The sequence below is a fragment of the Mesoplodon bidens genome (assembly GCF_964165515.1).
Source record: "Mesoplodon bidens genome assembly, chromosome: 4".
NCBI lineage: Eukaryota > Metazoa > Chordata > Mammalia > Artiodactyla > Ziphiidae > Mesoplodon > Mesoplodon bidens.
The window spans coordinates 66,770,445-66,792,182 of record NC_138160.1 but is presented as its reverse complement, the minus strand read 5'-3'; the positions used below and the strand labels follow the sequence as shown (position 1 = coordinate 66,792,182).

Here is a 21,738-nt window from a genome sequence, read left to right as displayed (position 1 = left end):
TATTTATTTTATGTATTTATTTTGGGTTGCGTTGGGTCTTCATTGATGCACATGGGCTTTCTCTAGTTGTGGTGAGCGGGGGGCTACTCCTCGTTGTGGTGCGCGGGCTTCTCATTGTGGTGGCTTCTCTTGTTGTGGAGCACAAGCTCTAGGTGCACGGGCTTCAGTAGTTGTGGCTTGCGGGCTCTAGAGCACAGGCTCAGTAGCTGTGGCACACAGGCTTAGTTGCTCCGCGGCATGTGGGATCTTCCCGGACCAGGGCTCAAACACGTGTCCCCTGCATTGGTGGCAGATTCTTAACCACTGTGCCACCAGGGAAGCCCCCAGCATTACTTAAAAAAAAATTTTTTTTAATCAATTCTAGATGTATTGTAGGATATGTTAAGACATTTCTGTATCTCTATGGGAAGCTGTAGGTTTAGCCACAAGCCCAATAACAACTACAGTTTCTATAGTGCAAGTGCTCATGGCATGGCTCAGAGAGCAGCACTGTGGATGGATTCTCACAGGCCCAGATGGGCTACTTCTGCTCTAACAGCCTTGGGACATCCCTCCCATGATTTGCCAACCACATCGCATGAAAAGCAGCATGTTGAAATAGCCATCTAAAGCTGAAGGTCTCTCCTGAGGAAGATTAGCTACCAGAATTTTTTGAATGCTATTTGAATGAGAACTACCGAACTTTTTATCTAGTTAACTAAGTGAATATAACCCGTAAGTACTCTATATCAGCTTCCTCCTCAATAAACTATCAGTTTGAGCCTGTGAATATATTGTTGTAGGAAACTTGAAGCTCAACAATTATTCTATTGACCACTGCAGTGCTGTATTTTATCCAAAACACAAATTGTGCCCACTGCTTTTTCTTTTCACAATATTTAAGGATTAGTGATAAATAAGAGCTCACATTCTTAGCACCAACTATGTGTCAAGCATTATGCTAGGCACATCACATGAATTAACTCAAGTAATTCTCACAACAACCCAATGGAGTAGTCCTTATAATAGTCCCCATATAGAAATAATTTCCCATTTTGTGAAAGAGAAAGGTGAAATGTCAAATAATTTGTCCTTGGTCACACTGTTAATAAGTAGAACTTGAATAAGAACCCAAATGTTTCTGAATTCAGAGCCAAACTCCCAACCTGTTGAAAAAACTATCCTTAGGTCAATCTATATAATATTGTATCAGTCAAGGTTCAGTTGCAAAAAATGGAATCTCCTCTGTCTAATTGAAGCCCTCACTGGGAGAGCTGAATAAACACATTCTAGATTACTTTCCAGGAACAATTCCCAGAGCCTCCCTGGAGAACTGGAGACCATGGAACATAATGCCTCTTTTCAGATCAGGAATCTGCCATTCCAGAATCATATTCTCAACTCCCATGATCAGAAACTTGCCTCTACTGCAGCCACCTCCAGGGCCACGCTACCCCTGCTGCAATTCACACCAGCAAAATGGTCACCCCATCCACTGCCTCTTGACACACCCAAAGCTAGTGACTGGACACTGGAGCCACACAGACAACCCTCATGACCCACAGTGCTTCCAACAAAGTACAGCCTCCAACACTTCTGCCTTCCAAATCCTGCACGAATGCAACCAATATGATGAACCTAAATCAAATTCAGACCCCTCTTAAAGAGGGAAATGGAGAATGGTGTTTTAACTTAACAAATTCTGCAATACAGGAAGGGAACATGAGAAGGAGGGTGGAATGGATGTTGAGTTCTAATCCACGACAGCCCCTACAAATTCCAAAGATTTGGATGTTCTTATTTAATAGGGTTGCAAAATTTTGTGTCAAGGAAAAGGTCCTGGATTTTTCATCAGATTCTCAAAGGGGTCCATGACACAAAAATGGATCAGATCTATATGATAACATCTTGAGAATAAGATAAACATTGCAGGAGGAGCTAAAGCATAGTGGTAATGTTGCAGTTCTCAAACTCATGAGTTCATGAACATGAGTTCAGATCCTGGTTCTGTCACTTAATAGACGTTTGACCTTTAGCATGTTATCTGATGTCCTTATGCCTTGATTTCCCCTTCTCTAAAATGCGGAGAATAGAATCAACCTAATATGGGTGTTCAGAAGATTGGGTGAAATAATAAATGTAAAATATTTAGAACACCTGGCACTTGGGAAATGCTCCCTAAGTGTTAGCTATTGGACTGAAAAACCTTTAGACAAGATAAATTCTGATCTTAAAAGGTTATATAATAGAGTTGCATTCATGCCCCACACTTTTAAATTCATTTCCAATTTGATTGAGCTTTTAGAAGTGAGTACTTGATTTCCTGTGACAGCAAACAGAAAGACAAGCACCCATCTATATGGTGATGACCTGGTTCTACTTAAAGAATACATTAATCTCACAGCCAATTACTGCCGGGGGAACAGCTCAAGCACAACTGTGCCAAAACCAAATTTGTCGGTTTTAGGAGATGTTCTTCAGGACCCAAATGGATAGTATTTTGAAAGTATTCAAAATGCTAACACTTTTATTGTTTGGAGGGAGGTGTATTAATAGTAACCTCATCCTGGCAGGCTTGCGCTGATACAATGTTACTATCAAATATTCCACTCCTGTCTTGTTATCTGGGTGAGGTGGATGACTGACAACTCCAGCTTGCAAAAATCTTGCCATCCAAGAGCTTATCTTCCATGCTTAAAGGAGCAGGACTTCCGTGCTTCCATGGATTCTGTTCAATCATTTGTGCAAACCTAATAAAGGTTACAAAGAAAAGCCTCAGCCCTGCTGGCAGGTACTCCTACAGGCTTCTCTGGACGGCAGAAACAAGACTATGTCTTGGCAAGAATGCAAAGCAGACCATTTAATTCTGACCATACATCGACTTCCTCAGTGTCTAAAATGTATGTGCCAATCAACTGCGAGAAAAACCTACATTTCATTCATCAGTAACTTTGGTGTTCGATTGTTTGATACATGTCTCCAATCAGAAGTCTGGTTGATATCAGATTGTAACATGTTAAAGAGAACAATTATGGCCAGTGTCAGCCAGCACTTAGGGAAAGGGTTCTTTAATATACTGCTGGTAGGAGGAGTTAGTACATCTTTTCTGAGATTGACATGGGAATATCTAACAAAATCTTTAAAAGTGAATGCCTACTGACTCACCAATTCAACTTCTAAGAATTTATTCCAAAGAAATAATCTGACAACTGCATAAATTTTATGTACAAAGATGTTCACTTAGGAACTGTTAATAATACAAACAGTTGTAAAAGAACTCAATGTTCACAACATAAAATTGGTTAAAACAATTATGGTATAGCTTTAGAATGGAATTCTAAGCAGTTATTAGAAGGAAAATTTAGATGTATTTAAATACTGGCATGAAAAGATAGCTGTGATGTAAATTTCAAAAAAAAAATCAGATGCATAGTATGATCTCTTTTGTGTTTGTGTATATTTATATATAATGTATACATATGTGTGAACATATATATTATATATATAATTATATAGAAATATATATATATAATATTTCTAGAAAGCCATACACTGGAAGGTTAACAGTGGTAATTTATAATGCTTGAGATTGAGCAATTTTTATTTTTTCCTTATGCTATTCTGTATTTTATTAAAAATGATCCATATGTATTACTTTTTTAATCAGAAAAAATAAGTTATTAAAAAATTTTATGCTCAAGTGATAGCACTTTTATTTGAAAATAGTCCAAGATATGTACTAAGATTCATATATTCATAGTCATACATAATCTCTAAACTTTCTTTGTGTCTTGTTTCAATATCGGAATAGGCAAACCAATATGCTTTAGAAGACAGGTGGGCAAAGTAAGTGAAATAGGGTATAAGGCGACAAGAAGGGGAAGTGACCATGATTAACTCCAGAGCACATAACCAGTCCAAAGGCTTTCAAATTCAAAAAACTTTCCAGGCACTCAAAATACATCTACAGGCTGAATTTGAATGGCAAGCTGCTAATAAGGACCTTTACAGTGTAAATCTACACACACGCAGAACATTACTATAACTCTCCCACACAATTACAACTGAACATCACTCCCTCTCCATCTTCTAAAGGTGGCTTAAGTAGTATGTATAAAGGAGATTATATTTTTATATTTGTAAAATTATCTTCCTGAAGTTTAATATAAGAAAAAGGTTTGTCTCTTTTGATAAACTTTCATTTCATAACAGAAGGAAAGCAACATATTTAATTGGCTTTCCCTTTTTTGTTATTTCCCTATTTTGTTCTAGAAAGCTCAGATATGTCCCTTAGTCTAGGTTTTCTGTAAAACTGTCTTTTCCCCTCTATCACTTAGTTCTTACTCACTTGCTTTGATCTTTAGAGTATATGTATTAATCTTACATTTGAGTGTATGTATATACACGACTTTAATATTTTTGAAACTCAGATTGGACAGAGAGAAGTAGAAATTAGTTAATGTACTGAAAAAATAACATCAGCATGCAATAAAATAATTGTAATGACTTGCAAACACACTTTATATACTTTGGTAGCATCTCTATTTATTTGCCAAATTTTAAACTTTGAAATATAGACTGCAAATGTAATATGGGAAATTTAACAGCTGACACGGAAAAGAACCAGGAAAATAACAGGTGAAAAGAAAAGGCAAAAGGGGTAGGAAATAGGATTTTCTTTAAAGGTGGAATATTGTATTACAGAATATGAATGTGCAGCAACCACTGTGCCAAAAATAAGATAAAACAAATAGCATCTTTCTTAGGAAGCTTATACCCTTACAGATATATGGATAAGCCTGTCTGCAGAGTCCATCTTCCATCCCCTCTGGGTCCTGTGCCTGCCTTTCCACTCACCCAGGCTTGTCTACCTGCTTCTAGCTGCTGCTTTACAGCCCACCCATCAATAACCTCTTTCTCAAAAACTAGAAATGAGAATATAAATATTCCTCAAACTTGAAGTTTTGGAACTAAGATGTTTATTAAAAATTAAAAATTGATGGTAGTAATTATCAAAATGAAACGTAGTAAGATGAGTAATATTAAAATTAATTATTAAATATTTTAAATGGTATTTTATTTTCACATTTATAAGCTGCTCCCTTTTTTTATCCTTAGCTATCTATTTTATACATATTAGTGTATATATGTCAATCCCAATCTCCCAATTCATCCCACCACCACCAACCCCCTTCCCTGCTTTCCCTCCTTGGTGTCCATACGTTTGTTCTCTAGATCTATCTCTCTATTTCTTAATCTGCTCCTTTTTTAAGAATAAAAGTTTTAAGGATCAATGAAATGCTGGAAAATTCTTTAAAGAAAGCCCTCGTATAAATTCAAGTCATATGCTGAGTCAAAAGTGCAACTTTGATGGTAAAAAGCTAAGCAATATTCTGCTCAACCAGATATACATATAACAAAAAACATTAACTAACCAGTCTCTTGTTTTTATTCTCTACTGAAATAAATTTCAATTTAAAGAAATAAGACCAAAATATAAATGAATAAACTGGCTATTATAAGAAATACATTCCTTGTTTAACTATGTATCTTGAACTCTCATTGAAATGGAATAAAATAAAACATTTTAGAAATTAACTTAGTAATCAAAAGCTGCATGAGAAAGTAATATTATATCAATGCCTAAATAGCATTTAGTGTGATGTTAAGATTTTCTAAAACACTCCAGGGTGTAAAGTCAAAAAATTTTTGAGAAAAATTAATTATTTAGTCAAAGATAATGAGAAAGAACTTTCATGTACCTCTTAATGTAAGGAAAGTCTGAGGAACAAATAAAACTTACAAAAATGTGTTTTTACACCCAAACAAGAAAAGCACAATAGATTGTGAGTGACAGAGGATATTTCTGAATTGATTAAAAAAAAATGAATATGGAGAGTGAAGTACTCTGATGATGTATGGAATCCACAGCATCAACATTCAATAAACATTAAAAGTCACAATGCATGTGCAGATTGACAATCTAAAAATAATTACCAACAAAGGAAAATAGCACTGTCATCATTACCCCAGGATACCAAACAAAGTGACACACAATGAAGCATTCACTCTCCTAAAACAGGGAAGTGTGGTAGAATTACTGAGTACTGTTAAAACATTGGAGGGTTTCTACAAAAAGTCTGCAAGATAGCTATAATTACTACAGGATTATAAACCAGCCACTAAGGTGACGAATTAATGTCCAGAATAAATACCTAGAAACTCAGAATCAACAAATCAGTAGCAAATTACAGAGAAAACAATCACATGATGTCTGCAGTCCCATTTAAATAAAACTCTACCGTGAAAGAGCCAGCAGTGGAGCTGGCGGTGATTCTGAAGCAGCAGCAGCAATCCATAAAGGCTTCTTAATTTTCTTGTCATTTAAGAATTAAGCCACTTCCAGTTCACACTGATCCTACCAGGTGCACTAAATTGATGTCATTATGAGCCATCAGGAAATACCCACTGAGACCTATACCAACACTGGGAAGTTTTGTTAAACAGCTGGGTGTTTTAATTGATTTGTATTATTTAAAATAGGAACAGTTAATAGTCAGTTATCGGATGTTGTGTAAAAGAGATGCCTAGAGACTCTAGGGAGACTGAGTTCAGAAGAAAGCCAATCACTGGAACTTCACTTGAGCACTTAAGATTATTACTAGAGGAAGCACAATTAAATCATCAGTTTATCAGCCATCATTATAAATCACCAGGCAACATATCAAGCTTCATTATTTAAAAATCCTTAACCAGTGACTTCCTGCATCACTGAGAGTCAAAAGCAATCTATCTACCAAAGGGTACCTAAGGAGTTTTAGATTTTTTGTTGGGTGTGTGTATGTTTGTGTGTGTGCGTGTGTGTGTGTGTGCGTGTTTTGGTTTTTTACCCTGAGAGATTTATCATGGAAATATGAAAACTCACTGAAATTAATTCTCATACCTTTGCATGTTTTAGACATGCTAACATCTTCAGAATGAAATTAGTGGTATTTGGGGCATGCAGAATGTGTATTCAAGGCTCCTCCTGGTCCAGTTCTCTCACAGCACTTGTGTGGGATCACATGGAAAAATAATCATTGAGTTTCTTTCCACTTCTATCCACCCAAACCCATTCATTTACCTGCACTTGGACAGCCTTCCCTAGACATGTAAAATCAGAAAACACGGTACCTCAAAAGTCTTAGTTTTCCAAATCTAGAGCACACAGTTCAGGCGTTAGAAAGAATATATTTGAAAGGAGATGACACAGGTTGAGTTTTGTATACAACCCTCTCTCTTACTCTTCCTACCAACTCTATGTAGATGCTGCCATTAATTTTAATGGAAAAATAAGACACGGAGAGTTTTTGTAATTTGCCCAAGGTCATACAGCTAGTAAGTGGTAGTGCCCAAAGTTAAATCCACTCTGTCTGGTGCAGCACCTAGATAAGGACTCTGGAAGGGGGCAAGCCTCCTTGGAGAATGCCCAAGTCTGGGCATCATCTTGTCATATCAAAAAGCAAGAAGCCAGGCTTCCCTGGTGGCGCAGTGATTGGGGGTCCGCCTGCTGATGCAGGGGATGAGGGTTCGTGCCCCAGTCTGGGAAGATCCCATATGCCGCGGAGCGTCTGGGCCCGTGAGCCATGGCTGCTGAGCCTGTGCGTCCCGAGCCTGTGTTCCACAACGGGAGAGGCCACGGCAGTGAGAGGCCCGCGTACTGAAAAAAAAAAAGCAAGAAGCCATCAAAGCTACTTGGGTTGTATCAAAATAACTCAGGAGCCAACTTAGAGACTTACATTGGCCATGGAAATTCCCTGGCAGTCCAGTGGTTAGGACTCAGCACTTTCACTGCTGTGGGCCTGGGTTCGATCCCTGGTTGGGGAACTAAGATTCCGCAAGCCACACAGCCCAGCCACCACCACACACCCCCAAAAAAGAGAGAGGCTGACACTGGCCAAAGATGAGACAAACCAAGCATCAATAAAGGTAATCACTACAATGAATTGAAATACATAAAACATTTATATCCATGACTTCACAAAAAAAACTTTCTTGGTCATCTTTGGAGGATGCTAGAGAACCAACTCATTATCTTGAAAGCTAGAACATAAAGAGAAAGAATCAAGCATTTATCCTGCCTTTTCTATACAAAGCACACCTCAAGTAACTAAGCTGGTGAGGGAATCTCTGTCATTATAGAAGTAGTCCAGCTAATAAATAATGAATGATAGAATTACAACATTACCATTTTGCAACCCCTCTAATGAATTAATGGGTCTAGGCAATAATCATCAATGGCTGCTAACATCACAAAACAGAGTAAAACCCAAATATTATGTGCCTCCTTATAAAAGTACCCAGAATCACCGATGAAGTATTCTTGCCCTAAAATACTAAACCTGAATCTGATCAAGCTTCCAGATCTAACTAGGAGTGTATATAAAAAATAGGGAGGAACATAGTAAACACACCACAGAGATACAATCAAAAAAAAAAAAAAATCCAGACTGCAAATACTACAGGACAAACAACCTTTTTTGTTTAACAAAACGCAGAAGAAAAAAAGAAAGGAAGGAATGAGAATTTTAGTTTCAAAAGTCTTGAGATGTTAAGCATTTTAATGTATAAACCTTATTTGGATCCTGATTCAAAGAAACTATTTAAAAAAAAGAAGAGGAAGGAAGGGAGGGAGGAAGGGAGAGAGGAAAGAAGGAAAGAAGAAAGAAGGAAGGAAGGAAGGAGGGAGGGAGGGAGATGGGGGAGGGGAAGGAAGGGAGGGTGAGGAGGGGAGGGAGGGAGGAAGGAAGGAAGGGAGGGAAGAGGAAACAATTGGGGAAATTCAAACATTTGCTTATTTAATGATATTAAGAAATTATTAACAACTTTAGTTGTGATAACAGAATTGTGGTTATGTTTTTTAAGAATTCTTACCTTTTTTAAATAAACTTTTTTATTTTGAGATAAATGTGGATTCACACACAGCTGTAACAAATGATACAAAGAGATCACTCATACCCTTCACTCAGTTCCCCCAGTGGTAACATCTTGCAAAACTATAATATATTATCACAACCAAGACACTGAAATTGATAGTCAGATACAGAACATTTCCACTGCCACAAGGTTTCCTCGTTGCCTTTTATAACCACACCCAGTTTCCTCCTACTCATAACCTCTGAAAACTGCAATCTATTCTCCAATCTATAATCTTCTCCTTTCAAAAATGTTAGCTAAATGGAATCATATACTAGGCAAACGTTGGGGATTGACTTTTTTTTTTTTTTTTTTTTGTGGTAGGCGGGCCTCTCACTGTTGTGGCCTCTCCCGTTGCGGAGCACAGGCTCTGGACGCGCAGGCTCAGCGGCCATGGCTCACAGGCCCAGCCGCTCCACGGCATGTGGGATCTTTCCGGACCGGGGCACGAACCCGTGTCCCCTGCATCAGCAGGCGGACTCTCAACCACTGCGCCACCAGGGAAGCCCGGGGATTGACTTTTTGCACTCAATAATTCTCTGGAGATTCATCCGGGTTGCTAAGCGTATCAATAGTTGGTTCCTTTGTATTGCTGAGTAGTATCGTGCTAAGGATGTACCATCATTTGTTTAACCAGGCACCTCCTAAAGGACTTCAGAGTTGTTTCCATTTGGGCTATTATGAATAAAGCTGCTATAAACATCTCTGTAGAGCCCTTATCTTTTATTCACTTTTATTTTTTTATTGGAGTATAATTGCTTTACAATGTTGTGTTAGTTTCTGCTGTACAGCGAAGTGAATCAGCTCTATGTATACCTATGTCCCCTCCCTCTTGGACCTCCCTCCCATCCACCCCACCCCTAGTGCCACCCATCTAGGTCATCACAGAGCACGGAGCTGAGCTCCCTGTGCTATACAGCAGGTTCCCACTAGCTATCTATTTTACAGATGGAAGTACATATATGTCATTCATAATCTCCCAATTTGTCCGACCCTCCCCTTCCCCCTCTACGTCCATATGTCCATTCTCTACGTCTGTGTCTCTATTCCTGCCCTGGAAATAGGTTCATCTGTACCATTTTTCTATATTCCACATATATACGCTATTATAAGCTATTATACGTTTTTCTCTTTCTGACCTACTTCACTCTGTATGACAGACTCTAGGTCCATCCACATCTCTAGAAATGACCCAATTTCATTCCTTTTTATGGATGAGTAATATTCCATTGTATATATGTACCATATCTTCTTTATACATTCACCTGTCATTGGACATTTAGGTTGCTTCCATGTCCTGACTACTGTAAATAGTGCTGTAATGAACATTGGGGTACATGTGTAATTTTGAATTATGGTTTTCTCAGGGTATATGCACAGTAGTGGGATTGCTGGGTCATATGGTAGTTCTGTTTTTAGTTTTTTAAGGATCCTCCATACTGTTCTCCATAGTGGCTGTATCAATTCACATTCCCACCAACAATGCAAGAGGTTTCCCTTTTCTCCACATCCTCTCCAGCATTTATTGTTTGTAGATTTTTTGATGATGGCCATTATGATCAGTGTGAGGTGATACCTCATTGTAGTTTTGACTTGCATTTCTCTAATAATTAGTGATGTTGTGCATCTTTTCTTGTGCCTCTTGGCCATGTGTAAGTCTTCTTTGGAGAAATGTCTTTTTAGGTCTTCCACCCATTTTTTTGATTGCATTGTTTGTTTTTTTGATATTGAGCCCTTATCTTTTAAAGATACACACTTAAATACTTATGGATGAGAATGGATGAGATAATATGATGTCTAGGATTTGCTACCAAAAAATTCCAGATTGGGTGAGATAGCAAAATAATAAGATTGGTCATTAGTTTGCAAGTGCACTATACTATTACCTCTACTTTTGTATTATGTTTGTAACTTTCCATATAAAGTTAAAAAAAAGGAGACAGTAAGAAAAAATTACTTATCTGATACACTTATCTGAAGATATGCGAATTTACACATATCTTTGAGTAAAATTGAAAGTATCACTTCTTATCATCTAATTTTAGCTCATGCCAAGATTACAGGAGTTCTTTACCTCAAACATAGAGCCCACACCTTCCAGTGATTATTATTGTAACATTCACTGTACCAAATTTAGGCAGATCCAATCTAGGCATCTGTTCACTTTCTTCCTCTGGAAGTTCTTTATTAGGCTGCAGGGTTGAGATAATAGGTAGTCTGTAATGTTGGACAAAAGCAGGTAAGTAACCACCATAATCAAATGCATGAGATTCATGAGTGGCTTGTCTTCAAAAGAGAGAGTTCATATCTGACATGAATAGGTCCTTATCATCAAGATAAATGCTGAGAGAACAGAAGTGTGATTACTAAAGATGAAGAGCAATAAACTATATGAGCACAGTCAAGCCTGAAAATGAAGTGAAATGCATGTTATATTATGCAAAGGCTACTTTTGTTTTTAAGCCACTCTGGAGGACAGGATATTATTATCATGTTCAGTCTGCAACCTAATGGTTCTTTAGTATAATCCTGCAAAATGGTGTCTACTATTTGGTGCCACCAATATTCTATCAGCTCATTCTTCCCCAGTGCTGTGTCACACCCTCCCCTTCACAGCACTGAGGACACCCTATTTTTTCTCCACATGGAGCCTTACAAAATTGAGGACACACTCTCTCAAAGATCTCAAGCAAAGAACAGAACAGAAATAGCAACCCATTAACTAAACTGGGATTAAAAGCTAAGACCTCCAAAGTAAATATTCAATAATGACTTTCAAATACCAAGTTAGTACAATGACAACAAACGAGTTTCCCTTGCTAGGTCTTCAATGCCTGGACATACACTGTGATGAGCAATTCTAAAGCTTAAACAAAGTGTGTTATCAAAAGTGGGGATACCTGTCCACAAGATCAATCCCAATAAGACAAATCCCAAAGGAATGTTATAGTTATGTTGTAGTTCGGTTATATCAAATATCCCTCCCAGTAAGTGGGCCTCATACTTGATATTGAGATAGTAATGCTTATTGTGATAGGATTTGATCATTACTACCATACTTTGACAAGTAGGAAAAAGATGGTCTGCTAACAGGCTGTCTGTATGATGCTTAAATGCCTGGAAACTAAAAGATACTAGTCAATTTCATTAAAAACTATCAACATACAGATTGATTCATGTGGTTGGTTTAGCAACTTAGGAATTCCATCAATGGAATGAAATCTATTGGCAACATCATATTAGGTAACTAAGAAAATATGGTTGACCTCAAAATCTTATTCATATGTCACAAGCCAGAACGGAGACATGTGGAATTAAAACCCAAATGACATAGACCACATGGAATTGTGCTATAGGTCTGCACTGAGGAGATTAATAATAGCAATGCTAGTGACAGAAAAAAGAAAAAAATAAGATTTGGGCTCAGGTGCACAATGTAAAACGTGATTGAGAAGGAGCAGAGAAAAAAGGCCCTGAAGTTAAATACATATATATTTTTGGATGCTCCCTTCCTCTATCCTTTGCCATCTTCCTTGACTCTCACAACCAAACATTTTCTGGGTCCTGTGGATTCTGACTCTACATTTTTGGACAGTTTGTGGTCACTTACAAGACACTGGAAGTTGAAACGCTTAGCACTTACCTTGACATACTTAAAGGTTAATCTAAAACACTTTGCATAAAATAAAATGCTCTTGCCAAAAATCTTTATGATGGATTTGCTTATATATCTCATTATATTATCCTTCTTCATAGCAACCACTGATTCCTGGTCTACAGAAATGGCATTTCAGAGGGGTCCATTTTTGTAAGCTGAAGTGGTTTCCGAGAAAGGAACATACGAAAGAACGAGGGGGATATATAAAGATAGAACAAAGGCAACAGGGAAAGCATGAAACCTGGAAAGAATTCCAAGAACAAACTGCACAAAATGGGTTTGGGGAAGTGAACAGCCATGCTTGGCAGAAGCTGAAACTGTGTAGCATGGAGGCGTAGGAGAAAAGCTTGAAAGGGCTGGTGGGACCCAGGGAATGACAGCCACTGGAACGCCAGCAAGGCATTTAGACCACATACCATAGCCCCTTGGACAGCTATTGCAGGTTTGCACATGGGTAAGATAAGAGCAGCATGGTTAGGAAAAACTGACTAGAGGGAAGGTGCAGGGAGGAAAGGAGCAGAAGACCAAAGTAGGAGGTTTTACTAATTGTTCCAGATGAGGCAACAGGGCTTGAACTAGGAAGGTGACAGTAGGAAGAGAAAGAAAAGGATTAATTTGAGGGGCAGTGTGATTCATATACTTAAAAACTAGTTTTGTCCTCAATTAAAACCTAGAAAATGGTCATTTGCAGTCATTGCCAAAGAACTACTTATGAGATGCTAAGGATTCTTAAGTTGATTGGGAGGTAAACTGTCATTATTGTGATAAAACACGTAAGAGGGCATAAAAATTCTAATGGCTGATAAAGTCATTTTTTTTTTTTTTTTTTTTTTTTTTGCGGTACGTGGGCCTCTCACTGTTGTGGCCTCTCCCGTTGCGGAGCACAGGCTCCAGACGCGCAGGAACAGTGGCCATGGCTCATGGGTCCAGCTGCTCCGCAGCATGTGGGATCTTCCCAGATCGAGGCACGAACCCGTGTCCCCTGCATCGGCAGGCGGACTCTCAACCACTGCGCCACCAGGGAAGCCCTGATAAAGTCATTTTTAAAGGAAGCTTTGATTAAGCTTAACAGAGGCTGGGGAAAAAATAAGATTTTTGATATAAGTAAAAATTATTTTTAAAGAGAACATGATTGGTTGAAAGGTGATGAGTATTTTTAAATTTCTAAAATAATTAACTACTGATTTTAGCAGGGCAGTAATAATGACTTATATGATTGACAAATCTATTTTTCTCTACTTTTGCAAATCTTTTTTTTTTTTTTTTTTTTGGCGGTATGTGGGCCTCTCACTGTTGTGGCCTCTCCCGTTGCGGAGCACAGGCTCCGGACGCGCAGGCTCAGCGGCCATGGCTCACGGGCCTAGCTGCTCCGTGGCATGTGGGATCTTCCCGGACCGGGGCACGAACCCGTGTCCCCTGCATCGGCAGGCGAACTCTCAACCACTGCGCCACCAGGGAAGCCCCTGCAAATCTATTTTTATATCTACTTTTGTAGATCTATTTTCTCAACTTTTTCAGATCACTATTGCAAACTTATTATTAATCAAAAGTTAATTTTTTTTTTGCAAATGCACCTATTAGTAAAACTCTGAAGCATTACAGGTGACACAAGCTAAATCATCTATTTCTTGGTGAATATGCCAACTTTGTTTCTATTCTCATTTACTTAATACATTTTTATTGAACACCTACTCTATGATAAATACTGTGCTGGTGCTGGGTATACAGTGAAGAGGGAAAAAAAAACAGGGTCTGCCCACATGGGAGCACACAGTATAATGGAAAAGACAGACATTAAATTTTTTTTCAAAAAATCCAAATAGATAATTTAAACCTGTAAGATGCACTATGAAGGAAAATTACAAGGTGCTATGAGGGCTTACAACAGATAGGCCCTCTGGGATCTGGGAAGATGTATTAAAGGAAACTGTCTTTGAACTGAAATCTGTAAGGAAGTAGAGGAGTGAAACAGGAAAAAAAAAGTAGGAGAGAGAACTAGAAGAAAAGACGAGCAGAGGGAAAGAATCACATATAATACAATGAAAATACTCTCTAACCTGTTGGGTAATAGTGTCCCACGGTCCATGCAGCAGCCGAGTCTTATAGCACTCATGAACTCCTTCCCATATGTCCTTCAGAGCTAAAGGGCTTCCATCTGTGAAAGTGCATGGTAAAGACTGCCAGTTAGTAATCCACTTGATACAATGGTGCTTGATGTCTATCTAAAACTACTGAAAGAATATTGTGATTTTTAAAAAATCTTTACTGGTACACACACTATTTATATATCAAAAGAGTGCTATATGAATTACTATTTTCTTCCTGAGGGAAATGTAAACATTCAAACTTGTCCCCTTTGTAACCATCTAACAGTTAAATTATCTGCTCATTTATTGCCTCTAGGAATTTTTACAAAATAGATAAGATCCAAATGTGTTTTAGAGAACTGATAAATAGAAGCATCGGCAAAGGACCAGGTAGACTCACATATTCACAAGGGTGTACTATAGATACCTCTGAAGTCTTAATACTTCCTCTAATCCTTAAATCAGAGACCATACACATGCTTCTTTCACCCTTTTGTTGGCTGAATATCTGTAATGTTCAAATCACTCTGTTGGGTACCATGGGGAATAGAGAGGAGGAAAGCACACAGTTTCTCCTAGTAAGGAGTATCTCCCTACTAGGGAAATTATGACAAGTATATCAGTAAATATTGATACTAAAATCCTAGGTAGAATGGTCACTGCCAGAGGAAAGCTGCAGTTCTCTGAGAGTCCAGAGGACGGAGACATTAACACCCACTGTTTGTGGCAGGTGGAGAAGAGATCTTAGGGGTGGAGGGACTTGAGAAGGGCTTGCTTGGCATGAAGAGATCAGTAAGAGCTTTAGTGAACAATAAACCTCCTTTTCTTTGTTTAAGCAACTTCGCCTATATTCATAATCAGCCAAATAATGTATTTTATGAAGAATACTATGACACAAGATAAGTAAAGTGGAGAAATAGACATCTAGGTTCAGAAAAGAAAGCAGAAAGAGGGAATTACCTAAGGACTTTAAAATCACACACTGTTGAAAAGAAGGTGGTCTTAAATTAGAATTTAGTGCTACTTGGCCCATTTAGAGCTAACCAAGACCTCAAGAACTATGGGTGTGCTCTTTTCTTTAGGAAAGTAGACAATGTCATTTAAAGAAAGCATATTAGATCCAAAGAAGTATTTGGTCATCAGGTACAACAAAACTTGGGGAAATAATCTATTCAAAAGCCCCCCAAACCAAAAGGTATTGCATTCAGACTTATGGAGTACAAGTAAAGATGTGGGGTGTAGGAGAAGAGCACGAAATTTGAAGTCCGGGCTGAGTTTGAATCCTAGTATTGGCACTTATCCTGTATGTGACTGCAAGTTATTTTGCTTCTTTTTTTTTTTAATTGAAATATAGTTGATTTACTATTTTGCTTTTAACTTTACCTGAAAAAATGAGGATAATAACCCTTTTCAAATCGTGTTCCTGGGACTCCCCTGGTGGTCCAGGGGTTAAGAATCTGCCTTCCAATGCAGGGGACGCGGGTTCAATCCCTGATCGGGGAACTAAGATCCCACATGCCGCAGGGCAACTACGCCCACATGCCGCAACTAAGAGAGACCCGACGCAGCCAAAAAAAAAAAAATCCTGCTCTTGTGAACAGTTTACATCAGTGAACACACCAGGACTGTGTCACGCACATAACAAGAGTTCAATATATATTAGTTATCTCCTAGTCCCCATTGCACTATTCCAGTAATTCTCATACCTTAAAGCTAAAAGGTTCATTTATAGACCATTATTTCTTAGAATTTTCTCATGTTGCTATACCATGCACACTGTGTTTGATACAGTAATATACTAATACCACAGGCAGGGCATTTCTCATGTTTGACCTGAAAAGTTGAACTTTTCTCATCCTTTATTTTCAATAAATAGCAGTAGAATATTTTGATACATTTTCAATAAGTATCTTCATCTTGGCATTTATCTGGTGGCAGGAAACAATTATCTTGTGATAAATTGTTTTATTCCATTGACATTTCCATGTCTGTAAAATGAACAAGATTTATTCATCCAATTAACATTTGAATGTCATGTTTAGCTACAAGTTTAAAACAAGCTGCCTTCAATATCTGTGTTATATTATTTTCTGAACACATTTACAGAATAGGGCCAAACTTTAATCTCAAGCACTACACATCTTCAAAATATGCACATACACGTGTGTGTGTGTATGTGTGTGTGTGTGTGTGTGTGTATTGATGTTGGAAGAGAGGAATAGCATCTTAGGTACATCAGTGTCAAATAGTAAACCAAATAATCAAATTATTAAAAGGTGACATGCTTTTAAAATAATTTTCAGATGTCAAAATTAAAAGAAATCAAGTTGTAGGATAATAAAATATTATAACTGGTATAATTACTAATTTTATAGATAAGGCAACCAAGGTCTTGGGAAAAATACATCTGCCAAAATTATGGAGCCAGTTCATGACTGCACTGGAGCTGGAATCTCAGGACTCACAGTTCAGTGCTCCTCCTGCTATTCCGTGCTGCCTCTGAGGGTGAAGACTGCATCTGTCCTTTCACCACAGCAGCCCTGCTGTGCAGTTCTAAGTCTCACTCACACACTGCAAATGCTTTATATATATTTACTGAATAAATGACAAGTGAAAGGATGCTTTCCTTAACTTTATTTCCTCTAAGACAGGGAAAGGCTTTGCATACCTAGAGAAGAACGCTGGGTTTAAAATCTGGTAATCAGTAATGATCTCAATTTTATTCCTTAAAATATTTCAGCTAAAAATCTAAGGATGGAGTAAATGGTTTGGCTGTTACCACTGTCAAAACCCTGCATACTCTGCTAGAAACATTCATACAAAATGCAATAATCAGCAGCCTAGCAACAATGTGGAGAGACCCAAAACAAATGTTATAGAATATTTTCATCAGATTTGATGCTAGAATTAAGGGTATGTGTAATAAGTTTTCAGGCAACACCTAATTTAGAGAAAAAAATTTAACACCTTAAATATAAGAATTAAAAAATGACCTGGTTAGCTCAGAATAAGAGATAATCACAAGGAGTAAAAAATAAGTTCAAAACATAGAAAGATGCATGATACTCTTTTATGTATGTCTATAAGAGTGCTACCTGCTTGCTACGAAGAGAAGAGTGTTTTTTAAGTGAATGGATGTGATTGGATTCTCTAATGTGTTTAGAAAACTGTTTAAAAACACACATATTAATGATGATCAAATGAGTGCTTGCACAAGTTACTTTGACAAGAGTGTCAATCTCTCCAGTTTCTGCCAACCATTTACACTATGGAAGATCTGGGTAATATAGCTTTGTCTCTCACATACAGATATGACAATAATGATTTAATGAAGTATCATGTGGATTCTTTTCCCTAAGCCCTCATCACCGGTTTGCCTAGTCATAGCTCACACCTTCAAGAGCAAAAGTTAGTTCTGTGATCCTGTATTCAAAGACAAAAAACGCTGACCTGATCAGCAATACCTTCAAAACCATGACATATGCAATTGACATGCAAAATATATTCAAATATGACTGTATTACAAAACCAAAATGGAGCCTTCAGATATCCCACTGAAATCATTGAAATGAGATAGTCAAATATATTTTTAAATCACATCATAAAACCTTAAATATGGCAGAAACATGAAGAATTTTGTGATTTTGAATCTATCTATTTATGAAAACTGAAGACCCAAAACTTTAACTTAAAATTAAAATGTGGATATACACTATTGATACTATGTATAAAATACATAAAATACAACTGATGGGAACATACAGTAAAGCACAGGAACTCCACTTAACGCACTGTGGTGTCCTAAACGGGAGGAAAATCCACAGGGCAGGGTTTATATGTATATGTATGGCTGATTCATTTTGCTGTGCAGTAGGAGCTAACACAACATTGTAAAGCAACTATACTTCAATAAAAATTAATAAAAATAAAATTAAATTAAAATGTGGACATAAACAAATACTTGGTCAAACTTATGAAACATTATTTTGTGCCTTCATGTTCAGTTGAAGTTATCTTCAATCAAGAACTTTAAGCCCTGTTTATAGGGTCTATTTTTTCCATCTGGCCTCAGTCAGAGGAGACATAAGCATACTCAATCAACAACTCCCTAGTTTCAGACCCAAGGTATTCGATAGCACCAATTTCAACATGCTTAGAAATCTCATTAATCACACTGAAGCTGAGAAGCTCAGTAAAATCCCTCGCATACTTGAAAAACAGAAGTAGAAGCTGAAATAATTTCAGCAGCAACCTACAAAGTGAGCATGGTAAATTAAGGTCATTAGTTTCACAAGTGTTTATTGAGTGCCTACTATGTGCTTCTATCACCTGGAATGATAATACACATTTGAGCTAAAGGAATATTCTCTCAGCAACCTATAATAAAATGTCAATGACAAAAGAGGCAGAGACATTGGATGAAAAATAGAATAATTAAAAAGTACAATCTTTAGCAACTGCCAGTAGCATTTAATTTAACATTTCATATAAAATCTCTCAATTGAATAATAACCTACATGTCAAGTAATCTATATATTACTCAAAATGTTCAGCTTTCTAAATTAAATTTCTCAGGGCTATTAGTTTTCATGAATCAAATAACAGCATGAGATATTTCACTAGCACTACCTAATGCTAGTGCAAGCATGCTGAAGTCACCTTTAACCTGCAGTGCATGCTTTCACTAAAATTTCATAACTCCTAAAAAGAAGATTAGAGAGAATATAAATTATTTAGAGTACATGTAAGAATAATGTTCTGAATGTGGTCACTAGACATAAAAAGGAAAGGGTGGATTTTTCACAATGAAATATGTCATTATTCAATATATTGTCTTCAAGAGAGCTTTGAAGTCTATAAAAATTCATGTCACACTCCACAGTAAGGCAGAGATGATGCTCCATCAAACGGGAAAATTCATTTTTGCTTCAGTGAGAAAATTATATTGTCATATGAAATGAGTGTTAATTGTTCATGTACATTCACATCAGCTACTATGCTGGCTAATTCTGTAATTTTTATTTATTCCTACATACATTTTTTGAATTTTGAGTCTTTATTAACCTCAAGAAATCTGAATGAAAATTCCAGAAGTATAGATTATGGCAACTTCTCTTTAATGTTTCTTAAATTTTGGTTACTGCATCATGCAGTAAAATAAAAAGGCTAAAGAGTTTGTCTTAACTCCATAGTTTTCTATGTAGCCTTGAATAAATAAACCATCTAACCCCGCTGAGCACTCAGTTTGTATGACTGTACTTGAGGATAGTAACAGTTCCTATCTTACAGTGTTATTGTGAGGGCCAAGACACAGAACTCAGCCAGCATTACTGGAAGGTACTACATGCCAAGCTCCACTTTACATATTAGCTCACAAACCTTAAAACTCTATAAAGTAGGTATTATTATTATTATCTCATTTTTTAGATGATGAAAGAAAGGAAACAAAAAGTTCAGTAACTTCCACAAGGTCACATAGTTAGTAATTAGCAGAGTGAGGAAATCAGAACCAAGGCATTCCAGCTCCAGACTTTGCATTCTGACCAGTACCCAGGAGCTCTTTGTAAACTCTAAAGTGATACACACATATTAATTGTGGTGTTGTTTTTGTTGTCACTAGTAGTCTCTACCAGCATTGCCTAACCTAGGAGTATCCAGAATTTTGCCTTTCCTAGGTTTCTTAGTAGGCCAGGCCTGCCCTTTCCCTCATCAATGCACGGACAAATCCCAAGTCCAACCAGGGCCTCTCTTGATCCCTCCAGCTCAAGGTAATCTCTGCCCTCTGAGGCCTGGTGGTAATTTTCCCCCCAGCTTTATTGAGATATAATGGATTCATAGCATTGTGTAAGTTTAAGGTGTACAATATGATGATTTGATATATGTATATATTGGGAAATGGTTACCACAATAAAGTTAGTTAACACATCCATCCCCTCACATATTTACCATCTGTGTGTGTATATGTGTTAATGTGGTTAGAACATTTACAATCTACTCTCTTAGTAACTCTCAAGTATAAATACAGTATTGTTAACTGTAGTCACCATGTTGTACATTAGACTCTCCGAACTTATTCATCTTATATCTGAAAATCTGTACCCTTTAACTAACATGTTCTCATTTCTCCCACTCCCCCACCCATCCACCCAGCCTCTGTCAACCACTAACCTATTCTCTGCCTGGTGACAATTTTTACCTCTCTTATGGCCCTTAACATATTCTACTTGTTACAGTGAATTTCAAACCTGTCTTGTTTCCCTCAGTAGACTGTAAGCTCCTTGAGGGCATCAATCATCTCTGATTCCTTTATTCATCTATGCATTCCAGAAACATTTTCATGTCTTGTGCATAAATATTTTCCAATGCTTGGATAGATGGATGTTCAATATTATTTCTAGAGCAATTAGCACAATTACTACTAAGAATAAAGACTGAACAATCATGATTAAAAATTCATTGATTAAAAGCTTTTCGTTTATGTAAAACACTCATATAAATCTATAGTGTTAAGTAGATGAAGATAGAGTGAATATTTGATTTTTCAGCATCCAAACATAGTTACTACTAGGGAGATAAATTCCAAAATAAGTGGTAGGCAGAACCCCATTCCATACCACTAAAGCCAAAGAGAGGCAGACATCTTAACACTTTTGCCTTCAGTTGACTCTACAATCTACCCTTCCAATAAATCCTTTTCTGCTTATCATGGGAAAGTTCAATTATTTGCAACTAAGTATATGCTAACCTAACTAATACACCCCAGATAAATAGTTTATAAGTCTTGCTTAATGTTTATCAATTTTCAAAATTATCATCCCCAATGTTTTAAATGTCATATATTTGTCTAGTAATTTTGAGTGGAAAATAAATGTAAGACATCTTTCAGTTACATGAGCAAGTTTATGTACATTGCAATCCATCTTTATGAGAAATATGCCCAACAGCACAAAGAGGAGTAATTTGGGGGTCACCTTAAACTGTCCACACACTGTGTTAAGAACTTACCATAATGCAGGTGATGCTATATCCTCTCATTTAAATTAAACACTTAACCTAGTA

At 37.3% G+C, this 21,738-nt stretch overlaps 1 protein-coding gene across 4 annotated transcripts in view; it reads right to left on the bottom strand.

Annotated features, from left to right (window-relative positions):
• ATG10 (autophagy related 10) overlaps nucleotides 1–21,738 on the bottom strand; it is a 234,428-nt gene that overhangs the window by 66,369 nt on the left and 146,321 nt on the right. For all 4 annotated transcript variants that reach the window (XM_081231548.1, XM_081231551.1, XM_081231549.1 and 1 more), the window contains one exon: nucleotides 14,650–14,747. In XM_081231548.1, the coding sequence (XP_081087674.1) occupies nucleotides 14,650–14,747 (98 nt within the window). The remainder of the gene's footprint in view (nucleotides 1–14,649; nucleotides 14,748–21,738) is intronic.